Below are 20,632 nucleotides of genomic sequence, written 5' to 3' on the forward strand. Positions count from 1 at the left end.
TCCTACCTTGTTTCTGAGAATAAATGACTAAGTATGTATTTGAAACTGAGTCACTTGAATGTGGTTAGTACTACTTTGGCCGAAGCTTTATTTTGTTCTTTAGGAGTCTTAACAAAACACAATGGTTGATTTGCTATTACATCTTCACCGCTTTTATCATAGAGTTAAATTATATGCTTATATTTTGATTACTGTAGAGATAACTTTAAAGATTTTTAACTTGCTTTGATAAATGAAAAATTGCTGAGAAAAACTGTTGCATTAATGTTCAGAAATGAATGTATATTTTTAATACATATAACAATATGATCCAGTTTTAGTTAAAATAACTTTCACCAAATAATTATCATCACATACAAATAGCTATTTTTGGACGTATTATATATAGTCCCTCAAGTGTGAAGGTGTTTAATGTCTCTAAATTATCCTGTAAGCCTGACTAGTTCCAAAGGAATCATTATGTTCTATAATACTGAAAGCTAGTCTCTAGAAGGTCTCAAGAGGAATGGCCACAGTGTATCAGGTCAAGACAAGGAGTAAAGTTTTCCAGCATATTTCATGACATGACAACCGCAGTGATTGCAAGTGATGATAAAAAAAATTCTGTGTAGAATTTTTAATGGCTGAATAAAATCATCACTGAAAAGTCATATCTGAAACTCCCATTCTCCAACTGAAGAAGAGCTTAGATTTAGAACATACTCACATCCATTTAAACTTATAAAAATCCTATCGATTGAGCTCTGCACTTAATTTATTATAGTAATTTTTTGATCAGTCTTGTCAGGTACCCAAGTTTGTCTTCTAATGTTTGGAAAAGCCTAAATTGATAATATTTGGGCAAAAAAAAAAAAAATCTTGTTTTTCTGTTCATTTGAATTCTTTATCCTTTAAGGTATGTGCTTGTTTCCATGTGCTTCAATTGCAGCCTCAGGGGCTCTTAATACATACTTTAACTTTATTAAGAAAGCATTTTATACAGATGATCTATTATGGATGTGATGTAACACTTTTTATACAGAGATCCCAGGGGCTGTGATATTAAAAAAAAATTAAAAAAAGAGGGGAAGTATGCGATAAAAACCAGTTGCCTTTTCAAAACCTTAGGATTTACAGTAGATGAATTAGTTGTATGTAGAGGTAACGTAAGGAGAAGCTTAGCTGTCTGTCTGCCTACCTAGCTCCTTGCTCTTGATTATAATGTTTCTGATTTCACGCTGGTGGTATAAGGGCTTGTTTTCATATACAAGAACTCTTAAAGCTTTGTGGGTTATCAGAGCTGTAGACTGTGAGTGGAAAATAAGGTATATAAGCATAGTAGACTCAGAAAATGTCTATTTGTAATAATGTGTGATCGCATATACATTAAAAAAAAAAAAAAATCAAAAACCTGACATGAGACATGAATGTCACAGGTTTCTCTGGGGTTGAGCAAAATGGACAAGGCATAGTTTGAGGTCTTTTGCATGCATTGATGTGCAGATGTGAGAAGAAACATAAGCTCACTGCTTACAGCTGCTTGTGCCCAATCACAGTTACGTGATGACAGCCAAACCTAAATGGTTTGCTAAGTGTATCCAAGTAGGATCTTTTCCTTTCTACTCCTTCTGGAGACCTGACATAAACACGGAAGTTGGGCGAGTATGTGGGTACACATTTTGCATGATGAACAATTTTGATAGTTTGTCTGAGGTGCTGAATGAATATCAAAGCTTTTCAAATGTTTGGTTTAAGTTTTGAAATAACTGTAAAAGAGATCTGAGAGCAGAACTGAGTACTTGTATCTGCCTGACATAACCACACTTACAGCCTTGTCGAGTCCCTCATTCTACTACTTTCAGAGTTGTTTTTATACATACTTCTTAAAACATTCTGTTACCTTGATAAAATGAAATATAAAAATTGTATTTCCTCTTGTTCATAAAGTAGATTATTTATTTGCAAGTGAAATTTGTATATTGTTTTATGGAGACCCAGCTTATGATGAAATTGCTTACTTTCAACTTGCATTGCTTGTGGAACTTACATGTCCAGCAGTATTACAACATGAATAAAGTTGGCGTTTTGGGACAGGCAAATCATGTTATCTGGATGCCTTTAAGAGGAGCCTTTAGGGCATGATTATACTCATCTTCTAGTTTCACTGTACAGTAATACACTGCGTTATGTGTTTCCAGCTGCTAACGTGAATCAGCTACAGCTGGAATCCTGAAGTCTAGTGATGTTTAGATTATAAGATGCTTCTGTTGATCTCCATCATGCCAGTTATAATGAGTATCAAGAACAAAATTACGATATTTATACTCTACTTTTCAGAAGGAAAATGGCGCTGCACGTTCTTCAAGATTTTGTGATTAGTATCACATAATAAAAGTCATTGCATGTGATAATCTAGTTGCAGTTTTAAAATACTTAATGTGTTTAGCAGCATATTAGGAAAGATGCTTACAGTCATTTTAGCTTTTCCATTCCCATATATGAATTGCTTCTCATTATCTGCATTCAGTAATTACTGTTTTACAAATATATATTCTATTGGGTTGGAAAGGAAATATTCTGAACACGGGAAAATATTCTATCATTACCTGGCATTGAATTCTAGAGTGATAGCGTGGGGGGAAAACCAAAACACTGGAACCTGTGCTCCTTTGTCTCATTGCCTTTCAAAATATAACTTAATAGAGTTTCTGGAGTTGCTGCGTCCTATACAGAAAAGTCTGCTTTAAAAGCAACTTCTCTAAGCATTGCTTTTTCTCACAGAGCACAGTAAACATACAATAGCTGCTGTTTTGATTTTCTGTTTGTCATTTAGTAACAGAACAGTTGACTATTATTGCCCAGGATGTATGGTCAGTTCGTAGGTTTGCTATATGCAGTAGTATATAGTAGTGTTCTGTCATTTGGGCCCGTGCATTAGCTTATGTAGTTTATGTCTGGCTTGCCTACAGGTTTTACAGTGTGTGTAGGAGGTACATCAGGTAAGATTAGTTTTGTTTTGTTTAACAACAAGTTGCTTATTTATGGGGTTTTGGGGTTTTTTGCTAATTATGGGCTGAATGTAGACACAATGAACACAACTGAAGTCCTTTATGACCTTGTTAGTCTTGGATTTGAACGTCTGCTACTGCTGTCAAGAATTACTATTCTTCAATAGAGTGGTACAGTATGTAGCTTTGAGATGGGTTTGCACATTACAGATTAACAGTTATGTTAGTATTTATTCATGGAATTGGAGGCGTGTGTTAGTATTCAAGATGACCTTAATAGGTGGGGGAAGCCAACAGAATCTTTTAAAGACAAAGGTGAAGTCCTGTATTCAGAAAGGATAAAATAAATATGTGAAACCAAAATGGTCAATAGGTAGGTGTACAACAATATCGAGAGGAGAGGACTAAGGGGTCATTGTGGGCTTGAACACAGTGTAATGCTGTTCCGTTACAGCCAAGTGCTATTTTGGATTGCACAGCCAAAGAGCTAGGTGAAGGCATTGTAAGTAATTATTCCACTTTGCACTAGTGCCACCTCAGCTGGATATCTTGCCTGATTTTAGATAAGTGTAGATATATTATTGAAAATCCAGGAAAAAAAAAGGAAAGACAATAAAGAGGAAGTTGGAAACCATGTATTAAGACAGTGGAAGAGCGTGATTGTTTAGGCACAGAAGAGAAATAACAAGTCTACAAATATGCAAAGGGTTGCATTAAAGAAGTATTCGTTCTGTTGTTATTTATACTCACAGAAGGTATGAGAAAGGTTAATTAATTGGGCTAGTCTCCTACATACGAGATGGTTAGGCTATACTTCAGGAAAACAATTTGCCATTGAGAGGACAACTGTGCCCTAAAACAGATTACCTGGAGAGCTTTTGGAGTCCCTGTCATCAAAGGTTTTAACAATATGTTAGGGAATCTGTTAGGAGAGGTCCAAACATAATTCATGCTGCTTCAAACCCTCTTCAGTTGTATCATCAAGAACTTATTTTATGTTCTAAGAGGAACCATGATTACAATTCACTACATAGATGCATAACCTCTATTATATAGCATAAATACAATATGTATTATATTTTACACATGTTTGATGTTATAGTTGCAATAAAAGAAATTAATCAAATTTTGTCATTGCTAAACCACATGCTTTTTTTGCATGCCAATTCATTTGTAGTTTTTCTCTTAAACCCTCAGGGAAAAATGTATTAAATTCTCAGAACCAAAAAGGTTCTTGTTTTTTCAAAGATCTGTCAATGAGTTTAGTAAGCGAAATATATCTCTTTCTGAGGGAAGTTACCTGATGTCATCTTAGGAATTTGTGTTGTAGATAGGATGATGCAAAGATAGAATAATAGAAGGTCACATGTTTGATTTCTATGTAATTGCATATGCATGACTGCACAGATCTTTAATGATTATACAAATAAAGAGATGAAGACTTATCTAGGAATATGTGCATTCTGGTTATATCTGCAAACACCACTAACTGATATTTTAGAAATCTCCATGAGAAGAGTGTGCAGAACTTACATATAAAAAAGAATATTCACTATAAAATGCAAAGGCATTTTAATAAGGGCAATCAAATGGGAGGTCAGAAGATGAAAAGTAAACAAATTTAGCCTTGAGGATGTATCTAGGTTTTTTAAACTGTATCCTAATCTGAAAGAACTCCTAAGGTCTCATGTTTCTCCGTAATCTGTTGGCCACTCTTCAAGACTAGGCAGCAATGCAGGAGACCCAAAATCCCACTAAGAATTTCAGGTGGTGATGGTGGTTTCTTTCTTCAGTGGCTTTTGAAAAATGGTGTTGTTGAAAAGGAGGTGGTGAAGCATGCTGCATTACAGCACATACTGGTATCCTTGCTTTGAATGGGTCTCTTAGTCTGTGAGGGCCTCATAATTTGCATTATTCTCTGGAGAAAATGATCCTGCTAAGCCTTCTGTCACACAGAGGAGCTTTTCCAGGCAGAGAGTCAGAGCTGGCATTTAGGTGACCTAAATGACCAGTGATAATCCATCAGTTTATCCGAAGGAAAAAAAATGCAGTTGTTATCATCATCATCAAATTAAAAAGAAAATTCTAAATTTAAGTAGTGTAAAAATAACTCCTTTTCTTTTGAAATTTGGAAATCTGCATTACATGTTGGGAGTGTTTGGGGAGGAGGGCGGTTGCTTTGTTCGAGGGCTTTTTTCTGTATGCTTCTTCTCTGATAATTTTTAGTATTCCATGATCACAGAAGGTTTTAAGACTGCAGTAAAAATACAGATGAATAAATATGTCCTTCCTATAGACTGCTGATATCTTAATTTTTTATTGAAGATGAGAGGACCTCTAGATTTCCTGGAACTATAGGTTACTGTATTCAGGAGAAAATCAATGAAATGTGCTTTATGAGTGTGACTTTCATCTTGTTTCTTTTCTTGAAAAGAGCTATTTAGTCATTATAACATTTAGATATTGTACTGGTTTTTCCTCTAGCTGCATCTTAGTACATGTAATAGGTGAAATGAGTACAAGGCACTGACCTCAAACCTTTCGCTTTTTCTTTTTTCTTTCTCCTTATTTTCTGAAATAAAAGGTTAGGTAAGCTGGACATCTGGGGGTAATACTTTTTCCCGGTTTTATTTTTATTGAGCTATTGAAGTAATTGGAAGGACGTGCTTTTTCCAAAGACAAAAGACAAAACCCCAAATCGAATAATAAATCACATATAAGAGAAAAATAAAATAAATGCTATATCAAATCTGTCTAAAAATGTCCACAAAATTGAACAGCATAGAGACAGCTGAGTGTGGAGAAAATATTGAACAACTTGTAGCCACCATTTATCAAAGAATGTAATTTAACAATTGTTGGCATACAAAAAGCAAGAAGTCAGAAAGATATATCACAGAAAAATAAAGCACAATATGTTATTGATATTTGAAAGCAAGGGTATATTAGGGTTTTTGAAATTTGAATCCAGCTTTTTACATTCAGGCAATGATTTTTAAAAAACATTGTTTCAGCAGCACAGCTACAGCAGAAATGCCCTAAAAACCTTAGTTCTGTGAAAATTAACTGCCATGATTCAGGACTTGGCACAGTTTTCCTCCCCTTTCCTGATCCCTCAGAGTGGGCTCCCCTGAGATCTGTGACCTTGACTTCATGCTGCTCTGTGATCCTCTCACTCCCAGACATTTCCCTAGTAGCCAACCCTTTTGTTTTGCATATGCTGTGACCAGAAGAGCCTTCAGAAAATAAAATATTGTTTAATCTTAACAGAACTAAGGGTTAATAGAAGATTTTTTTTTTTCTCAGTCTTACCTAGAAATCTATTAGCTCTGTTGTGCCTTTCAGACTGACTTTTGGGAATATGGTCTTTCTTCCCTCTTTGTCTTTCTTTCTTTCTTCTCTGGTCTTTAAAATCTTCCTTAAATTCCAGCAAAGGTCACTGTTCACACTTTTCTGTAGTATGCCTCCCTATCCAAAATCAATTTCCTAAGAAAGACAAGGCAGAGTAACTAAAGGAAAATGCCCTTGTAAATGTGTTCTGGTTTTTAAAGAAATCCATGAACATAGGGAAATACCAGAAGTCATTGCCTTTCCTTTTTATCTATTTCCTAATTGGCTTGTTAATTTAGCCAAATAAAGTAAGTGCCAGCCAAATACAGTAAATTCCAGGTTTCAGGTTACATTGTACCCGTTCATTATTACCAGCCAGTCCTAATCCACTTTAGTTGTATTACAGAAGTTTCAAATAAGTGCTCTACAAGTATACTACTTTGAGAAGTGGGAGTCTCACTGCCTTGAAGAGCTTGTCTCTTCAGTCAGCAAGCAAGGAAGTCAAGGTAGGGAAAAGGAGAATGATGTGATGTGAAATGCAGAGAAATCAACTGATTTGCTGAAGACATAAAGCGAATGTAGATCCTTTGACTATAATGTTGTTTGATGAAACCCACAGGTCTTTTGTCACTGACTTCAGTAGCATAAAAAGCTGTGTTATCTCATATCCAGTGCTCGAACGAAGAGATCAGCCTCCCTCTGCTAAATTTCAGTCTTGGTGACGCTCATTTGAAACATTTATCTATGCATGTCTACTCCTATGACTTTTCATGTAGTAATAATAAGAAGAGGTGGATGAAAATTTTCAAACATATTGGATACAGGTTGAGAATTGTCTTCTCTTTACACAGAGAGACAAGGAGAGTAAAGAGGTAAGAGAGAAAAATTCTTTCACCTTTGGAAAAAGAAATACCAACCTCAATGACAACAATAAACGGAAATTTTCTCTCATGTTAAGCATCGAAAAGATGGGTTGTTGATGGAAACAGCTCCAGCTAGTTCCCGTCAGTAGGCAGAATTATATTCTGAAAGACCATTTTCAGCTAATTTGGCTGTTGTTCAGTTTGAACTTTACGAATTGACTTGTAATTGGACCATGCTGTCAATGGAAAAACTTACAAGTATTGAACATGACATTTTTAAGAAGGTTACTGTCATCTAGTCCTCTATTAGTGGATTTGCAGAGAGTTATAATTGGTCTAACAAGCTTAGTAACCTGCCTTACTTCCAGTTATAATGTACAAACTCATTTATATCTTTTCTTTATTTACTGATACATGATAGGTAATAATTCTCTATCTAGTGCTCATGCTTCAAAATAAAGCTGTCTAATCTCAGAATGGTTGGATTCTTTTGATATACATGTATATATGTAAACATACACGTAGATTAATATGCATGTATATATGTACCCATACATATAGATTATATATAATTTACATATGCATATATGTGTATATATATTTATTCTGAACAATTAAAGTACATATATAATTTTTCAAATGCATATTTTTATATATATAGAGAGAGAGACACACACATATGTATCTTTCTATTCTGAATGATTAATGTGAGTATAAAGTCTCCTGTTGCTTTTAAATAACTGGGGGGCGGGGGAGGGGAATGTTTCCTCCAGACCTTTGTTAAGTTGGCTCGAAGTGATCATGTGTTCATGTAGATATAATTCTCAGGACTGAAAAAAAAGGGGAAGCATAAGAAAATGAACAAGTTGATGAACTCAATGCATTCATTATCAACTTATATTTGCATGAAGGAGGAACTGTTCACTTATTATAAAATTAGAACGGCACCATTAATTTTGTTTACTACGCGAGCGATTTTTAGTGCATGTAAGATTTACTGGCTGTTTTACAGGTGAATATGTCTTGTTAAACAGCCTTGTGGAAAGAGCTCTGCAGAAGCACCTGCATTTGTTGTACCTCCCCAAAGCAGAGCTGTTTTTTTGAAAAAAAAAGCTGATTTCAGACATCATGGGACTGCTTTTTTTATTTTGTTGTCACTGCCAGGAGAATGATGGCAATGCAGAATGGTGCATCAGGAAGTAAAGGAGGGATCAGTGAAGAAATTAAAAACAAAACCAAGGAAAAAAGCTAGAGAATTGACATTTTTTGGATACATTCATAAAGTTAGAAGTTTAATTTTTTCAGCAATTTCTTCATATGTGGCAACTTGGCCTTCACTGCCATGCTCTCCTTACTTGTCTTAGTAAAGACAGATTGATGAGTCACCAGACCAGACAAAAAAAAAAAAGAAAACCAACAAACAAAAAAACCCCCAACTTAAAACCTTTAAGTGTGAACAAGAGAAGCAAAGAGAGCAGAACGGGGATTTGGTCTTTCTCCTTTATTTTTTCTGTCTTTTGGTCACAACATAGCTGCCTTTGAATCCTTAATGTAGTTGTGCCTTACAAGAAGGGCCAGCAGAAGTTTTTTTTCTGAGGTACCTTTTTTCATGAAGATGCTGTTGAATTAATGCTTTTTTCAGAGTGCATACGAGAGTTTAAAGAGTTGTAGGTAGTGTCTTTTGTGTAATTTACAGCTAACGGAGTGATTCCATTTTCACTTTGGGTTCTGATTAATACTGTATATCAGCAACATTATCCATGAGCCTCCCAAAACAGAAAATAATGATTCTGTTGATGTTGGCTGTAGGGCAGATGTTAGTGGAACATTTTAAGCTCCTATCATTGTTTTTGTAACCCTGTTGTGCCTTTAGAACTAATAGCATGAAACTGTGTTGCTTTGAGAGACTCGAGGAAGGCTGTATAGTCTGCCCCTTTTTTCTCTGAGTTTGAACACCGGTCACTTTGTTAAAATATTGTCTGCTCCTTTTGCTTTACACGTTCCCTTAGGGTGCCAGAACAATCTGAAGGTATAGGCTTCAATGAAGAAAAACAATGATCATATAACACAGATTATAAATAATTGGAGTACCTGCAGTTTAACTGATATTTCTTTGCATCAGCTTCCCAGGAGAATGACGTTTCAAGAAATAGGAGCAAGGGAATGGTGTAAGATTTGGGTACTTCAGAATGTACTTTTGGCAAGGCAAATTGTGCTTTTGAAGTTTTAGAATTCACAAATGTGTATACATATGCTCTCACCTACTTGCAATTAATGGTCCATGACTTTTCTGCACTCCTTGCCATGCTTTTTGAGTGTGTTTTGTGATATATTTTCTAAATTCTCAACACAGGTCTTCTAACAGAATCATAGATCTGAACTATCTCATAGAACTGTAGTGTCTCAAACAAACAGGTCAAATAATCCTAGAAACGGTGTTTGTTAGCTTTGAATCGATAGTGATAAAATTTTCTGTATTTCTACTTGCTCAAACTTCTGTCTAATCTATCTTTGTTCTCTTCTTGTGCAATCTTTTCCTTGCTTCCAGTGGCTGCTACAAAGAACAAAGCTAGAGGTGAGTTTCTGCCTGCACTCTTCAATTTGCATTGCATGGTTCTGCAGCCCACGCATTTTCTCACAAGTTTTTTTCTGCTTCTCAAAACCAAGAAAGATATTTTTAGATCTTACGGTATAATAGATTAGGTTTTTACAATTTTGTAACTGCCCCTAAGTGCAGACTACTTTCATTGTTTATCAGTCACCACTACTCATACTGTATTTTGTTAATTGTTTTAATCTAGGAAGTTTTTAGGAAGAAGATAAAACCAAGTGCATTGTAGTTAGATTTCTGACTTGCATTATAGTAATGTAGGGATATTGACGGCATTTTAATTGAAATTAAGGCATTACATAAAAATGCTCATAAAAATGTAAATGTAATTTATATTTTTTATCTCTAGACATAGTCATAAATATCTGAACAGAGAACAATGAACATAAGTGTCTCCCCATCTTTTCACACTAGTATAAAATGATCATCACTGTTTCTGATAGCATACCAATATATACAGAGGCATACTATAATCTCTACAGAGATTTATGACTTCAGAGCAGCAAGGTGATTGTCACAAGTCAGTGTGACAAAGAAGTAAACCTTTCAGAACTAATCATGTAAGGTCAGTTGTGCCTTAAACCATTTCCTGAATTTCAATGAAGCAGTGATGTAGCAAATGTAACCTGAAGGGTGTATTTTTACTTGCATGTACATATAAATGTATGCATACACGTGTATATATACGTATGTGTGTGTATATATATATGAACATATATTTTCATATAAAATCCTGAAAAGAGATATTATACTAAAATTTGTTTAGCATTTCTGGTAGACAAAGTTGAGTTTGATTATTAAACATCAGATTTTAAGGCAAATATTTATGCTTGGTTACATACTGTTCGGAAGTTAAGAACTCTCATATTCACAGTGTTTGTTAAGTCCAATTATATACATCATCTAGCTTGAAGATGTAGAACAATAATAACACTCAAAGAAAACACAGCCAGCTGATGGTGTTTATGTATTAGAATAATTAAATCAATAATTAAAATACAGCTCAGGTTTTTTTAAACCCTTGCATGACTTTTTATAAATTTTTTTTCTTAGAAACTTTGCATGCATTGGATGTCATGAGTGAGGGGGGTGGATAAAGTCGAATTCACATATTTGTCCGCGCATGCTATGACGTTTGCTTTACTTTTTTCTGTACTGTCATGTACACAGCTGTGATGCTGTGTGACAGTGTTCAAGCATTTAAGACCTTCATAATCAGCAAAAAACCCAAACAATTTAAGACCTTCATAATCAGCAAAAAACCCAAACAAAACCAGAACATATCCATAGAAGCAAACTTTCAGCACAGATAAGCATAATCTCATCAGTATTCAGCAATTACTTCATGTACCCATATATTGCCATTCAAACAGAAACTGCCCTGGAGGCACAGGAATTATAAAATGAGTCAGAAGTACTCATGGGCCTCACTCATCTGTGAACATGAACACACCCTTATTTCAGAAGTGCACATGCATATTTTATGAACAGCTGAAACTATATATAGTAAACTGGGTTTGACACTGTGATAAGAGAAAATCTCATAATCTGTAGCTATGCATTATCTTTGGAGTTCTCTTGCTCAGTTGCACTGTGCCTTTAAGAAGTCATCAGCTTTTCCTTTGGTGTTGAACAGCCCTGTAACGAAGGTACCCAATATCCACAAGGAATTCAGTCCTGCAATAGCTCCATCTTTTACCAAAAGCATAGGACCCATCTTGTAATCTCCTGTGGTGGAAGACATAAAGTAGCTGATGTCTTACTGCTTTTCACATTGCTCTGTCTAAGCAGTAAAGAAGGATCTGTTCCTCCTTTTGAAGTATCATAAACACTTAACTGGCAAGCAGTTGTCTAATACGGCATTGAAAATGGGAACTCACAACTGAGGGAATGCTTTGCTGCAAGAGGAGTTTCTCTTTCAGCATTTGTCTCCCTGAAATCCAGCACTCTTACGACTATGCTCCTATTTATGGATCTTCATCTTTCCTTTCTGAAAGTTTGGAATTTGTGCTGCCATTTTCAGCAAGGTGAAGTTGACACTCATGCCTGCCCTGAGATCTGAGGGTTCCAGAGCTTGTTAGTAGGTGATGTTCTACGAGACCACCTGTCTTGAAATTTTCTTTGTGCTTTGTTAGCATGAGAAAACTCCTGCTGCTCTCCAACTTCTCTCCCGCTCCTTGTGGGATTGTCTATAAACAGAACAGGAGAGCCCTTGCTCTCAAACATTGCATTCAGTGCTCTTTTCTTAAGTATTTTCTTGGACTTTGTTGAAGGCTGTTTGCATTAAGTGGTGTAAAGCAGCTGTTGAACTTCTAGTTTACCCTTACTTTGTACCACTTAGTTTAGGTTGGAAGGTCATCTGGTTTGCAGGTCATCTGGATCTAGCCACCTGTGTAAATAAGGCCTACTTAGATCTAGTTGCTCAGAGCCATCCAGTCAAATTGAAGTATCTCAAGGGTCAGAGATTCCACAGCTCCTGGTTAGATTTGCGCTCTCATTGCTTTATTTTACCATTGTTTTCTTATTTCTTTTTTATACTTTCCATTACCTAGTAGAAACTGCATGAAAATTTTTGGTGGTCTCCAGAAAGGGTAAATACTTGGATTTTGCATAGAAGGAAGGATCTTACTTTGGACTACCTTGGGTGGATGCTGCCACAGGACACTTATGTTCTGGACAGAATACTTGTGATATTTCCAAGAACTCTAGTTCATCAGGATTTGAAAGAGTAAGGGGTAAAATTAAACATGAAAATAGTCATTCATAGCACTGAATTTGATGAAGCAGAAACCAAAGATGCCACCTAAAAATCTCAGACCATCTGACTGGAGTTCTTTCAGTGCATGAATATTTTAAGGACTGTTTCTTAATGCACCAGATGAGATTTGTTCAACTTGAGCTCTGTAAATTAGCATTTCCGCTATCAAAACACCAGTTTGAAGACCTCTTGACCTCTTAAGAAGGGCTGTTGTGACTTTTTGGTGACAATATTATTTCAGATATCTTCTGGCAGCAGTTAACTATGGTTTCCAGGCTCAGTGGTCTTATCAGAGCTGCTAATAGCGTGTCAATTTTCAGTCAGCAGGTGAAAGACAGAGGCGAGTGTATTCATTCAAATGTAATTAGTTGAGGAATGGAGTTCTGCGCTCCATGTTTTCAATTCTCTGATGTGCTCCGTGTCAGCTGCTATTTAAAAAGTTATTTCCAGAGCTGCCCCACTAACCTCATGAAGTTAGACACTTGACTTTATAACCCTTCAAAATTTAAATAGGAATTTCTGATAGTTTTTTTGGCATTGGGAATGAATATGACAACTCCCTGTAAAAAAACGGAGATTATGAAGGCCAACTGCTGTTGAAGGAGGAGAAAGCAAGTTCTCCAGAAAGATCTCTTATCATCTGCTTGTTGAGAAGTACAACATTCCTTCCTTTTCCTGAGACTCCTGAGGCCCACAGATTAGAAACAGTGAAATTCCCAAGAAGAGTCTTTTTGCAGAGGGGAGGATGTAACTGCCTTAACGTTGCAGGATTCGTACTATCCAATCTATATAAAAACATGGTGGATTAGTAGCTATTTCTGCAATGCTCCTTTTCCCCATTTTAGCTATGTATGAAGTTCTATTTTTAATTTTCTCAGGGAGAAGTAACATTCATACCATGGTCCCACTGCTTCTCATCACAAAGTACTACCGTACTACCCACTCAGTCTATATATACACAATACTATATTCTCTCTCCAAAACTGTTGTAAAAGCTGTATTTCTGTGGGTTCTAGGGGCTGTCCTGTTGATGCCTTCAAACTTTTTTCAGACTTAATGCTACACACTTAAGTACTGTAAATGCTTTTAACTCTATTTCACTTTCCTCACAAGTTTGATACTAACAGTACTAGTTTCTGTAGCCTGTTGGATATCCAGGAGATTTTTGAGATGCATCTTTTTCTTCACTTGTATTGCATATGTGTCCCAAAGAAATTGTCCTTATTTTTGAGTTCTATTGTAAATCACTTTTTTCTTTCAGTGCTCTGTTCTACAAATGCAGAGGTATGTTGTTTCTGCTTTGCTTTGAACGAGGAAACTGATTTTCCTTCAGAAACATAAGACTGAATTTAGCTTTAGCGACACTACTTAAAGCATACATCTCAATCTCTAATATAAATCATCATAGCAGTTTGATACACTCTCTAAATGCATCTTATCCAAGAGGCAAAGATCACTGTGGACTTTATTCACTTGATTTATTTTGTTTGTTCTCATTATGTCAATGAAATTGGTATCAGCTTATTTGAAGTTTAAGTCAGGAGGGATCGTGTGAAGAATGTTGTACAAATATACCCTGTTATTGCCTGCGTAGTTGTGCAATGACTCTCATTATCTTTTAGTTAGGGATCAGTTTGTTTCTCAAGACTTCACCAGATCTCCATCAATGATCACGTTCTACCCAGCCATCTCTTTGATTTTCTTACAGCATATGATAAAGATTATTGCATTGCTCTACATAAGTATTTGTCATCTTGGTAAGTAATAGGTTTAAGTAATCCCGGTTTTTTGACTGAAAACCAGACAAACAAGGATAAATTGTATTGACCAGAATTCCCTGTATGGAAGACCTACAGTTTAGATCCTTTTTTCAGTATATGTAATTAGCCAAGCGTATTTCTCATTCAAGGTAAAAGTACCCTGAAATCAAGCAAGTAACACAGCAGCTGTCCATGTTAGGAACAGGATGAAATAAATGTACACAAAGGAGACACAAATACTGCTATTTGTCTTATTTGCATTATTTTCACAAAGTTCTGAGCTATGCAGTTATTAACATCAGTCAGGCATTAGCTCTGCTGTCACAGAGTTTTCTCTATTGAGGGATAGATAAATCAGGGTATCATCTGTATAAAAATGACGCACTGCAACATTACGGCAAAAAATACAAACTAGTGGAAGCGTATAGATATTGAAAGTGTGAATCCAATATAGAGCCTAGGGAAACTCCATAACTCTCAGTAGTTTGAAAGAGCATTTATTTATGGTTACAAGCTTTCACCATTGAGACATGTAGAAATGAAAACCTGTCAGATTCCACCTTTAATACAAGGTCATTACAAAAAACTTGCCAAGGCTGTTGTAGTAGCATAGCATGATCTGAAGCTTGATTGAAATTTTTCAGATATTCTAGTGCTATTGAAATAAAGGAGCTCTTCTTTGTAAACTCTTCTTCTGATATTTTTATTCAAAATATAATTTCACCTTCTAAAGGTAGAATTTTCACTTTAAGGTAGTAAAAGCACTTTTGGTATTTGTAAATGATTGTACTTTGCGGGGGAGAACAACAAAGCCAATGAAGCCTTAATAACCATTCCTTTACTGTATCTTCGGTATTCCCTCCCCTGTAGTTTACTCATTGCTTCCAGTATGTAACCTCGGAGGTCCAGTGCTTTTCTCTGCTGATTAAATCATGTCCCATGGCTAAACTTGTGAGTTTGAAAGGTCTGGATTTCATTCCTAGGTCTGCTACGGTTTTCCTCTGTGATTTCTCATGGCACTTAAGGCCAGACTTTTCTCATATTCAGTGGTTCTGATGGGGAGGAAACTGGTGATGAAGAACAAAATTTGATGCTTGTCTGTGAAGAGAGTGCACAGAAAAAGAAAAAAAAAAAGGTTTGAAAATGACCATATTAAGAGTGCAGAAGGACTGTGAAAGCATACATGAAACCTATTGCTCCTCCTTGCACACTTTTGCTGTCAACACTTACAGAGGAACAGGTATTTGAGAAATGAGTTTAGGTAGGCAATTGTTACTGTTTTTCTCCAGTTCTTGTTCTATTTTGGTGAAAAGAGTATGGAATTTTCAATTTAATGGTTAGTCTCTAAACATAAAAATGTGTTGGATTTTGTTGTTGTTTTTTTTTAAATCCTCCTAAAGGCAAAAGTTCACGTTAGATCAAGATAATAGGTTATTTCATAGTTTCAGTTTTCCATCAGATAATATAAAACATTATCATTACATTAGTCTCTCAAAAAATTGTATATATCTACTTCAGCAAAATATATATGCCATTTGTGAAAAGAGATTTGAAAGAGAAAGCAGATGCCTGAGTTCTGAGGTTTTTTTTAGAAGATTCACGAAATACGTTGCTATAATTTTTTTCTTTACACACTTTAGCTGATCCTTGGAAGGAGAAAGCTGGAATCATAATGATGATAATAGTTCTTAACAAAGTTGCTGACTGCTCTTTACCCTTTGCAATTATATCTGGGAAATACTTGGCCCTAGCAAAGATCTTTCCAATACTGGGACAGCTGATATTTCTACATAATGTTGTGTCTACACAGTACAAATGCACACCATTGTAGTTCTAGCCAGAATCCTTCTGCCATTCAAGGTCCCAAGTTCTGCTGCATACCAAGGAGACTGCCAAAACATGAATTAGTTTGTCCTTTCTTAGATTGAGGGACTGTGTTAGCAGCACTGGAAACAGCAGTAATACAAGCCTGTATGTCCTCTTTACTGCTTTTAATGCATTTTATTTTGGTATGTTTTCCAGAAGAGATGTAAACAAAGCAACTATTAATAGTTTTGGTAATATAACATCCTCATTAAAATTGTAGGTCACCATGGAATAAAGCACCTCTAGCAACACAGAAACAGCAAAGGAAAGTACAAAGCCTCACTGAAAAGAGATCAGTAGGGGCAGGCTATTGCTCTTGACATGCCCTTTTCATTTGAGAGACATCTACACTGAGCCAACACGTCAGTCATTTATTGACTAAATAGTTTAACAACCAGTGTAGAAGAGTTTGAGGTGGAGTAAGATAATGTTTGTTTTCATTCTTGTGAAGTGCAACACAGTTAATGGGAGAGGGACTCTAGGGAGGATGTTCCCTTTTGAAGTGGACCCAGTTATCCTCAACTAAAGCATTTTGTCAGTTCTTATTCCCCAACTTTCAGATAGGCAACTCTTCCCTCCCAATGGTTAATACAAATTCTGATTGCTTTTTTTTCAATTTGTCTGCCCTCGTTTGGTTGTTAAGTATTTGGGACCAGACTGTCAAAAGCAGCATATTAGGAGAGCTTGTCATACCTGAATAGAACTCTGCTGGAAATTTAGTTGCTTTATTTGCTGTCTGAATGGATGTACTGTTGTAAATCTGGTCGTGGTATTGAGCATTGAGCCTTTATGGCTATCTGCAAAGAATTTTCATAGGCAGTGCATTGCATTTTGGATATGAAAATATCGTGAACACATGAGGCACAGACACATATTGCTGTGTGCTGGCTCAATGAAATCAATTATCAGATTCCAGCCAGGCAAAACACTTTGCTTCAGAGTCTAGACTTTTTATTTAAGCACAATGAAAAGGATATAGTGAGTGCCCAGGTTGTGTTCACTGTATTTTGTATGTGCTGTGGAATAGGCGGGCTTGACTTCCTAATATCTGGCAGTTGGATGGAGCTGCTGCTCTGAAGCAGGCTGTGGACTTCTCTTTGTCCCAAATATCTAAATTCCTTGACTTCTATTGAGATGAAATTTCTGATTTCTGAGAAAAGGTATTTGATGATAATACCTAAAGACTGGAGAAATTATACAGTTGGTGTACGGGTTACAGCAAACCCACAATCACTGATTTTTACTTCTCTGTTGATAGTTATAGATGCTTTTTAAAACAGAGGCTTTTCTTTCAGGCTTGGCTTTGTTCCAATATGCTTTTTTAACCAAAGAAAGTGGAGAGAAGAGTGCTTTTAAATAAAAGGAAAGACTTTTTTCTCAAATGCTCTTTTGAAAAACATAGCACTTAACACTGATTCTCCGCATTAGCTGAGTTCTCAAGATCCGCTTCTTAAATCTCTGTGTGAGATCAGATCTCCAGAGAATTTGTTATAATACTGACAGTGTTTTAATTCACTGACAGCAGTCAGTGAAACACATGGTGTTTAAATGGCTGAAGATTCACTTTTGCTGCTAATGTTTGGTGCTTTATGTTAATACTAGCTTCGTTTCTTGGTTCAGGCATAGGAACAGAAGAAAGGAAGTTAAGACTTTTCCCTGTGTGCTCCCATTGTTCTATAGAGGATCTCTAGAATTTCTTTGTAAGTAAGCATTATGCTCTGTGTTACTCTGGGATTCCTTCAAGGGCTAATAACTTCAAGGTCTTCCTCACATTTTAATTAGATTATGGACTGCATATAAGGGAACGTTAGCGGAAAACACTTGAGCAGAGTACTATGTAGGGATTTTTGTTCCTGTGCTGATCATGCAAAACTACCTCAAAAATCTGGTCTGATTAGAAACAATCACGGGATTATTCATGTGGATCTATTGACTGCAAGATCTGGTGGATCATTAGAGATGGAGAGAAATATGAAGTGTTCACTTACCATGCACCTTAGGTTGTTGATTCTGAATTAACATCTTCACTCACTACTCACCTGATTACAGAACACCAACTCCTTTTCCATTAAGCTGATAAAGTGAATTTCATCTCTTACAAAAACTAGCTAGCTACATCATATTGCCTTTATGCGGCTTCTCAGCTCAAGTAAAAGACCCAGAACTCTATTTGGCCTATTGCCAATAACTGCAAATTTCAGTAGGAACCTAAGTCATTTATGTTTTGGAAACTGTTGCTGGCTCTCGGAAAGCTAAACAGATGAACAAGTGTGTTCCTGTTCTTCACAGATTGCTGTAGCTGAAAGTATGTCAGTACCAGTACCCCAGGAAAAAGAAAATCTTAGGATTTCCTTTTTAGGAGGCAGATTCTATGAAATCAGGTCCAGAAGCTAAATACTGTAATGATAATAGATAATTTTTTTTTTTTTTTTTTTTGTGGTGAACACTTACAATGACATCTCTGAAACTAATAAAAGTTTTAGTAATAAAGAAAAAACAGTGTAAATGTTGGATCTTTCATTTTTTGCATCAGCATTCTGTTCCCTAAAGAGCTAAAAACAAACCAGAAGTCATGATTCCAACCTAACAACCTTCTAAATTTATTATGTGGTTTATAAAATATGATAAAAATCTTTAAAATGCTGTAACTTGACAAAAATCCTTCAAAGGGAAATGAGCAAGAGAATTAAGGAGTTCAAAATAAAATTAAGTGAAGATTTCAGAAGGGAGGGAAACACTGGAAAGAGGGCAATGGAAAGGAATAGTGTGTGATGGCTCCAAATGCAGCGGGCCTTTGCAGCAGTCAGCAGTAGAGGTTCAACCTGGACTTTGCAGTTCCTCTTGTGTCTTACAGCTGCTATTAGAAGTCACTGTCAGTTTGCCAAATTCTGGCTTTCCTAACTGTGCTGGTTTAGATTGGGTAAGCAAAGATAAGACTATAGACTCCTGATTTATATCAGTACCTGTACACAATACAATACATCCAACTGGTCTCCCACAGGCTCGCTTCTCATTTGTTAACTGTTGCTGAGAGTACTGAAACCCTTTTTCATTTGTGAGGGCTGGCTTTTCTATTCATATCTTTTTTCTATTATTCTTATTTCTATATACATACATAATACATGTTGTGTGTGGTGCATCTGGAGAAGTACTTAAAGTATTTGTTGTAGCTGGATTTAGAAGCAATTATACATAACCCTAAGTTTCTCAAGGTAGAAACTTCCGCTTTTCATGCCATACTTAGTAGATTCAAGATGTCTGTTTTCTGCAGTCCCTTTTTTTCTGTCCTTAGTTTTCTTTCAGAAGTATTTGTTTTCATTCATTTTGGGGGATAGTACTTATTGTATTTATTTTTCACTGATTTCTGGAAATGTAAAGGGTGTCAGCTAACGCTTCGCAAGTAGCAGCTCAGAAATGAAGGCAGAATATCAATCCCTGTGTTGATGTCCATTTACATTTTAGGAATTTACAAGTGTAAAAAACTAATGAGCTAATAATTTAACATTCTTTTCAGATAATGTTATGTACAGAAATGAATAGCATGAATAGACTTTCCTCCTATGGTTGGGCTTCTCTTACAGAATTTAATTTTTGTAATGATTATCGTAATGGACTGCCCATCCCACTCCAACAATAAATGTTCCCCAAGAGGCAGACAAGTAAAATAAATGCTTCTCCAGAGCAGACATAATAAAATTCCTATGATCTTTGGCTTTTTCTCTCTCCAGAAGCTCAGGAGAAAAAGTGGGCCTTGTAGCACTGTTGAGACATTACAAATTTCTGGTTTCTGGGACACCAGCTAGGAAGCATGTTCCAACGTCAGGGAAATGCACATAACGTGCTCTGCCGGCATTTCCCTTCCATTTACTTTCGGACAGCTTCCACCCCTGCTGTACAGTTGTATCCACCTTGCCTGCTGACCAATATAGCATGTTTTCCTGGTCCTTTCCTCCTTCTTTTCTTCGGCTTTTTTCTTTCCTTCTGGTATGTTCCAGTAACACAGGAGGCAGTTTCGTAATCTTCTATTACTCATTCTCCTATATTCAGCTACCATCTTGATTTGGTCTAAATATCTTTCAAAATATATTCAGTCATTTGTGTAGGTTAGTGGCAACTATTTATAACTTTACCTTTTTAAAAACAAATTTTACTTTCTTTAATGCTTCTGTGAAAAGAAAAGCATTATTTCCCATGACAATTCCTTAAAATAAGATGTCGTATCAGAGATTTCGGCTGGAAACTTGTCAGTCTTACCTGAAGAATGTAACATGTTTTCCAGAGGACATGAATTTGATTGACTTTTTGAGGTACAGTATTCTAGCCGTTTGGCTGCTTTTTAAAAGGAAATTGTGTGTGGTCTTGAGGAATGTGGACAGCTATAAAAGACATTCTTGATCAAATCCAGTCTCTTTTTATAGGCATCACCTATTACCTCCTCCATATATGCGTTCTGAAAA

The 20,632-nt window shown here is 36.0% G+C and overlaps 1 protein-coding gene across 1 annotated transcript in view; it reads left to right on the forward strand.

Annotated features, from left to right (window-relative positions):
* Positions 1-9,721: 9,721 nt before the first annotated feature.
* CADM2 (cell adhesion molecule 2) overlaps positions 9,722-20,632 on the forward strand; it is a gene marked incomplete at its 5' end in the record, with an annotated part of 228,658 nt that continues 217,747 nt past the window's right edge. Inside the window, one exon of the mRNA XM_059820833.1 lies at positions 9,722-9,755. Within this exon, the coding sequence (XP_059676816.1) occupies positions 9,722-9,755 (34 nt within the window). The remainder of the gene's footprint in view (positions 9,756-20,632) is intronic.

The sequence above is a fragment of the Gavia stellata genome, chromosome 1 (genome assembly GCF_030936135.1).
Source record: "Gavia stellata isolate bGavSte3 chromosome 1, bGavSte3.hap2, whole genome shotgun sequence".
Taxonomy (NCBI): Eukaryota; Metazoa; Chordata; class Aves; order Gaviiformes; family Gaviidae; genus Gavia; species Gavia stellata.